At 40.9% G+C, this 7,258-nt stretch overlaps 1 protein-coding gene across 3 annotated transcripts; it reads right to left on the reverse strand.

The window, feature by feature from the left end:
• Positions 1 to 467: 467 nt before the first annotated feature.
• LOC103475880 (protein phosphatase 1D-like) lies at positions 468 to 6,156 on the reverse strand. Of its 3 annotated transcripts, XM_017308717.1 has the most exons (7): positions 5,456 to 6,156; positions 4,198 to 4,426; positions 3,918 to 4,042; positions 3,646 to 3,827; positions 3,304 to 3,531; positions 2,893 to 2,980; positions 2,125 to 2,212 (listed from the first exon to the last, which is right to left on the reverse strand). In XM_017308717.1, exons 1-6 carry the CDS (start codon positions 5,952 to 5,954, stop codon positions 2,897 to 2,899), a joined length of 1,347 nt encoding a protein of 448 aa, XP_017164206.1. In that variant the 5' UTR covers positions 5,955 to 6,156; the 3' UTR covers positions 2,125 to 2,212; positions 2,893 to 2,896. The 3 variants fall into 3 exon arrangements, with proteins under 3 accessions (XP_008426042.1, XP_017164205.1, XP_017164206.1); XM_008427820.2 differs by lacking the exon at positions 2,893 to 2,980 and having other exon boundaries at positions 468 to 2,212; positions 5,456 to 6,155; XM_017308716.1 differs by having other exon boundaries at positions 2,118 to 2,980.
• Between the last annotated feature and the right edge of the window lie 1,102 nt (positions 6,157 to 7,258).

Genomic DNA, 7,258 nt, shown 5'->3' on the forward strand with positions numbered 1-7,258 from the left:
AGACCAAAACCCTGRTACCAATATTATTTGTAAAACATTTGAGTTTTGTTTTTTTTTACGTATTTGTCAAATGTGATTAAAAAGAATTGACAATAGAACGTCCCGAACTATTAATTTTGTTTTTATATTTAGTTTTTTCACAGCAGGAAGAAATGCATTGGCTCAAATACATTTATTTGAAACCTTTACTTTGCTGCCATCTTCTGGACAAGGTTAAAACTTCATGAGCATCCAATTGCTTTGCCTCTTAGCAACAGTTGCTACAACCAGTAACTGGCTTTACAAACAGAGGTCCAAAGGGCAATTCGATYAAAATACCAGACGACTACTTTTCTCCAATGAGCCACGTCAGCTCCTTTTAACAAACTCTACCTAACAGAACATGCTTAGTGAAAAATAGTCCATATTAGTTTCGCACATCCAGATTACTTTCTAATAACAGACATGGTTAAAAAAAAMCCGAGAACTTCATTACAACACAGACATTTTATTTACGTCATCACTTTGAAAGTATGCAACTTGAAAATCTGCAACACTGAATATAAAGTGAGACAAAGGTATTGGTATTGTTAAAACACATCCATGAACATGCCCATCGACATTCATTATCCTCATCACACACACACACACACACACAAATCACAAAGTACAGCATAAATCTGAGCATGCCAAACTCCTGAAAAATCCCCACGTGTTGCATATTATAGCATTGTACMAATTGATGTTGCATATTTACTCAATGTACAAAAGAAAAAGAGAACTCTGAACAGCTGAACCATGGTGACATGAATGGCTGAAACACACTGGACACACTCCGTTACCTGATTTTAGATCTTAAATACAAACACAGACSCACACACTAAAGTACCTCACCCATCTGTGCCAAGGCAACAATGACATTTTATGCCAAATAAAAGCAGACATATTATTTAGCTTAGTAACCGAGCTGTTGTAGTAACACAAGTTACACGAGCGATTAAGCGTCGTCTCATTGGACAAGTTATGGATTCACAAAGCATCAAATTCAAAGGAAACMGAGCTGCGGTAGTGTGATGTATGGGGGAAGTAGTTAATGTTGGCTTACATAAAACATTTTATTCTGATGCCACCAACATCTATTTCTGCCTCGACAGCTTAAATAGATGTTGTAGTGAGCGCCAACGTTGAACAAAAACTCATTTCTTAGCCCAGACGATAAAGGACAACAAAATGAAGGCGCTTGGAATGCTACAAAGAAATGCATGGGGAGAAAATTCCAAAACATGTTTAATGCTGACCATTCTTTAAAACGCAAACAAAAACACAACCGAGTGAAAACCGTGGCTATAAACAGTCATAATTACATATAAAACAAATAAAAAAAATAATTACACCTCTGCTTGTGCTGAATAGAACAACCGAGGAGGTCGTCTCATCAAGTTATCAAAATATTAATATTCTTTAGACAGATGAGCTGAGGTATTAACCACTGCTAATGGAAAACATGGCCTGTTCCTCAATTAAAATTAATCTAACACAGTTCAGTTCTTTTGATAAAAATCTAAAAATGGAAGTATGTGTGTGTGTGTCCCGATTCTGTTCACACTGAAGCCACTTTAAATTAATGCTTTTTCCTTAAAATATACARAAAATGTGAAAAGGAGGAGAAAAAAAAGGGAGGGAGGGGGAAACCAGAACAGCAACACATTTACAAGACCTCTATATTACATATGAACATACAAATAGAGACTTTGTATAAAAGTATACATCTAAGAACCGGTGTGCAGATTTTTTTTCGAGACGGGGTTCAGCACACGCACAAGGCCGACGCGTGCTGCGGCAGGATGCCGCCGTCCTCAGACGAGCCCGATTCCGCGTCGTTCGGCTGTAGGGACTGTTCGCTGTCTGTTTTCCCGTGAAGTTTCTTCTGCGAGCAGCCTTTGCCGGGAGACCCGCCAAGCCGGGTACTAGGACCTTTAAGTTCAGCGGCTCTGGAGGAGGACCGGCAGGGCTTTTTCGAGGGAGGAGCCGAATCGTCGCAGTCCACCTGGGTGCTGGACGGGTCTTGCTTCTCGAAAACATTCGTCGAACGGTCCGCGGGGCGCAGCGTGGAGTCKGCTTCGGGTAAGAGCTGCGTGGTGGCGCAGAAAGCTGCCTCGTACAGCCCGAAGGCCTGTTCCAGTGTTCGAGAACTTTCTGTAAAAGGGGAGGGGGCTTCCAGTGGACCAATTGGCTGAAAAAAAAAACCCAGTGAGGTTTCAGAAGAGAAAATGTTATGTGTTTATGATGAAATGCTGTAACTTTACTGATTTCCCACATACCCCTTCAACCTTTTCTCATTTTGTCACCATCAAACCTCAACGTATGATTTAAATGGATTTGTCCCTTTTAATTTGATTTTAACCAAGAACTAAAATGAGACCAACATTAATGAGAGTGAATAAAACTGTACAACAACAAAAAAACTTAAGTTTTAAACTATTGGAATGAAAAATATTTAAGTATGGCTATGGATCTAGTTTTGAAATGTAGTGATAATATGGACTTCAAAAACTGAAAAATGAATTTAATTACTTWCTATTGGGAACCGGTGAAAAAAAAGATTACATACAGGTAAATAAGAGTTTGAAGATCTGAAAAAGTTCAATATCAGATCAACTTAGACAAGTCTGTGTATGAATTCCTGGTATATTCTAAACTAAAATGGAAAAAGTCAGCTCTACATTTCTGTAAAYGTGAAATGTTTCGTATCAATGTCCAAACTCAGATTGACAAATCAGGACATTTTTCTGATTCTATTCGATTGCTTTCAAATTTGCTGCTAGACTAAATAAACCCATCTTAGATCTTAGCTAATAGTTTATCTGATAACAGCAGCGATCATTTAACACATTTTCATTGCTGAGCAGTCACCTCACTACCAATCCAGGCATGTCCATCGCTCATGTTCTTCTTCATATATCTCATCTTCTTCATAAAACATGCCATCCTCATGCTCCGCCTGTTGGCCCCGAAAACAAAGAATGATTTGGTGAACCAATGACCCTTCTTCTTCATTTGATTGGCTGCTGTTATCTTTGATSAGCGGTTTCTGGCATCTACAATACAGTTTAACTGGAGGAAGTCATAAGCTGACTGACAAATGGGTTGAAAACGTGTAAAAGCAAAACGGTCAAGAACAAACAAATGAACATGTACGGAAAAACAACTTCATAATCAGAGCAGCAGTGCTGCATCAGGAAACAAACTTTTCTTCATGTCTAACCTTGTTTGTGAAACCTAGACATTCTAAAAACACAATGCAACAAATCAGCGGCTCCTGACCTTTTGGATCTCGCACGTGTTATACGGCGTTCCGGGGTATGGGATCTGGTCGATGCCCGTCGCCATGTCGACGACTATCTCGTCTCGGTGCATGGGGATGGGCGGACCCCCGCGCTCCTGCAGGGCCAGGACGATGACGGTCGTGTTGTCCGCTCGGAGCATGCGCTCTTTCCAGAAGAGCAGAGCCGTGCATCCCAGCCTCCTGGCGCAAGACATTCCCTTTGGTCCCTTTGAGAAAGACAAATGAAGTTGTTGAAACTTTCAAGGTGTTGTTGACGTGGCAAATACCAGGCTCCTAAAAATCACAATCTGCTTGGTTTAACAACATAAAGCATTACGTACTGCCATTTTGTCATGGCTGTAACACATATTCACGGCGTTCTTGGGCGGCATCATGTTCCACAGCCCATCGCTGCCGAGAATGATGTAGCGATGCCGTTTGGGATCGAGGGTCATCACAGTGGTATCGGGTTCAGGGGAAACGACAAACTCTCCACTGTAGAAGTCGTAGCTCCACAGATCACCTGTCCGCAGACGATCAGAGTTGTTAAATTGACTTCCAGTGGAATTTTGCTGAAGGAAAAAAAGAAGCAAACAAGCAAGGTGTTCTTTACCGAGGGATCGAGCGACTGCGAGGAACGGGATCTGGTCTATGACGGTACTTCTCCTCACGGGGCCGTTGTGCGTCAGCCTCGGCCTCTTCCACACAACACGGTTAACGCCAGACTTCTTCATTACACTACGATTAAGGAGATGCAACACAACCACAAACATCATACACAAAGCTCTTGTAGAGTTAGAAACCCATTTCAAGAACAATGAAGATACACAGGGTTATTAGTGATTTCGTGACCTTAAACTGACACTTCCTCTCTACATCTGCACGCCACTCACCTGCCACCCAGTCGCTCAATCCTTTCTTTTTCTTTCGGAAGTTCAGGTTTGTGGTCTTGTGTTATTTCAAGCGCCTGGAGGGTGATGTCAGAGTTGTTTTCTTTCACTCCAACCACCACGGCCGAGTCTCCTACATGAGCGACGTACATGTGAACTCCCCGGATCACGATGACGCTGGCCGTGGTGCCCGACGTGCTGGGCAGGCCAGTTATAGTTTTCGGCCACTCTGCTGTGAAGGGGGGGGGGGAAGGTAAATAAAGAAAACGTTGACTGATTATTGCTGTGAAAGATTATGTAGGGTAGACGTTTTCAAACAGAGTGTTTTAGATAAGAAAGAAGAAGTCAGGTTGAACTTCTGCTGAACTTGTGTGGTATATGCTACCTTGTCTGCACACACAAAGCTATTCAACTTGAAATTGTTTTAGATTTTGATATATAGTTAGAGATGCTATCCTGCTGGAAGTTGAACCTCGTAGTCTTACGTCTCAACAGGTTTGCAACTCATTAAAAAAAAATCAAGATACCAAGAGATGGGGGGAACGGGATAGTAAGTTCATAATGATGTATAGAAGATAGCATTTCAAGCAATTATCATCTCCATAAGTTTTTTTTTTTTTTTTTGGGGGGGGGGCTGCCTTTAATAATTACCAGATCAGATCTCACAGTCGGGAATCGAAGCCAGGACGGCCAAGTCGAGAATCCGTCTCCGTGTGCTTGTCACCCGCTCTACCGTTACTTCACGCAACGCTCCAGGAAACCATGCTTTCATAAGCATACAGGTGTGTCATATTTGTTTAATACCCCTACTTTAAAAAGTGTATACGACCTTATTTTTTGTTGCGTCGCTTCATCTTTACGACCCTATTTGCTCATTAATGTTCGTGGACAGAACTTGAATGTCACCGAAAAACTCCTGTGTACTGACATTAAGTTACACTAAAGTGGACTAAAGTAAAAGGTTACTTCTAAAGGTAGCACATGATTTTATTTATAGATATCAGAGTAAACAGGGGTGAGATAAAAAAAAACGCAACACTTTTGGTGGGGGTGAAGGTGTTTCATTTGCTAAAATAAAATAAATAAAATCAAGAATCTTCTATCACTGCTTTGTGTTGCTCCAACTCATTAAATCCCATTTAAAAGCGTAGCAGAAGCAGAGCGTGATGCTGCAGCATGTGACATCATTATGACGCTCAGAGGTGTGGTAAACATTGACAGAAACGCAGTGAAAATGATACTTTTTTTTCCCAGAACTTACGCAGCTCCTTCCACATTGCGTGGTGACAAGCGATGAAGCCTTTCCGTAGAGCGGCGCAAACCTCGCCGTGGTCCTTTGACCAGAAGCCCCGCTGCCTCTTCAGCAGGTCCCACAGATGCTCGCTGGCGAAATGCGCCGCTTCGCGGCCCCCGTGGCCGTCAAACACGGCGAAGAACGCCACGGACCTCCGCGTGTCAACAACAACGTTCTCGCTCGACGCCGGGGTACCAATGCTGCAAACGTCCTCGTCGGATAAGCTCTCTACCCACGCAGCGGTGGCTGGACCTGGTCTGCTCAGGCCGTGTGGCTCTGTTACAGTCTGTGGGGCAGCTGCGCTCTCCGCTTTCCCCTGCCCTCCATGTCTCTGCGACTTGGGATATTCCTCGTCTGTTGACGCCGTCGGCTCGTACTCGATTCTGATCTCGATAACATCCTCCATGTATTTTCTCCCTCCTTGGTCCGAAAATGCACTCATACGAAACAATAACGAGTCGTTCATGACTGTGAACGCCTAACGGTAGCAGTTTACGCAACAAAAACACGCATGTAGGAACCAAGTAAAGCTTCCGAGGTAAAATTTGAACCGATTTTGCCGCGATTGTCTCGCCGAAGGCTTCCTTCCTTTTTGTTTATCCTTTCCGAGGCGTCACGCTGTACGTAGTGACGTCACATTGTTGCTGTTTCTACCCAGTGTCGTATGTTTCTACCCATCACCAGCCATACGCTTTATAATAATAATAATAATAATAATAATAAAAAAGTAATGTTGTCAACTTCTGGTGCTTTTTTCAGAACATCCTATGGCACCACTAAAAAAGCCGTTTTTTTCCCTTTTTTTTGCATGCCAATAATTCGAGCTACCTTTATTTTAAATTTAGAGGAAATAAATTTTAATGAAGATAACTTGAAGGTCGAAATGCAAAACGTTGGCATAACCTAGAAAAATTATTTTGTGTCGAGAGTGACTAAACATTTCAGATCCAAGTTAYTTGCTGGTTTTTATTTGCCTCTGAAGTTAAACCCCAGCAGTTGAATTGTAATAATTGTAATAAAGCATGTTTTAAGTAATAACATAAAACATGCTTTGAACAAACTAGTATTTGATCTGAACATAATTATCAACCCGCTCTGATATTTATCCAAAAACGGTGTCAGAATTAACATGGCACATCAAAAGTTAAAATGTTAAAACCCATACTTCATAAGCATAGGTTTTAATGTTTAAGTTGAAATAACTGAGGGAAACTAATTAAAAACAAAAAATAAACAGAGAAAGTCACCTAATCTTGGATTGAAAAGGGTAATGTATTAATCTGTCGATATCTAACCTGTTGACAGCAAGAGCTGCATTTGTAATATTAATATWAACACCCATTAAAATAGTTTGCTATCAGTGTGGGTTTGTAGGTTATCYGTCTTRAGTKTTATTTTCTTCATAAATGCATGTTTTGGCAATTATAAAATTATTTAGACTAAACATTCCAYATTTAATATCCCAAATAAGTTGAGATAAGATAAACTTTCTTSATCCCAGAATTTGGGGAATTATCGATAGTGATATATTCTTACACTGAAAGATACATTTTTTACTGATATCTTTGCAAATAATCATTTYATGTTGATGTGATAAAGTATAGAAATGTTGGCTTACTTTTTACAACAAACKGTGATTCTTTTAACATGTTGCCTGTTTTCACATKTCTTTGTTTCCATTCAGGTTTGCTGCATATTAATACCGTCTTTCTAAGAACAAAATAGCACATCTAACAAAGTTTTCAGAGTGGAGAAACTAGTTTCACCTAC

The sequence above is a fragment of the Poecilia reticulata genome, linkage group LG14 (genome assembly GCF_000633615.1).
Source record: "Poecilia reticulata strain Guanapo linkage group LG14, Guppy_female_1.0+MT, whole genome shotgun sequence".
Taxonomy (NCBI): Eukaryota; Metazoa; Chordata; class Actinopteri; order Cyprinodontiformes; family Poeciliidae; genus Poecilia; species Poecilia reticulata.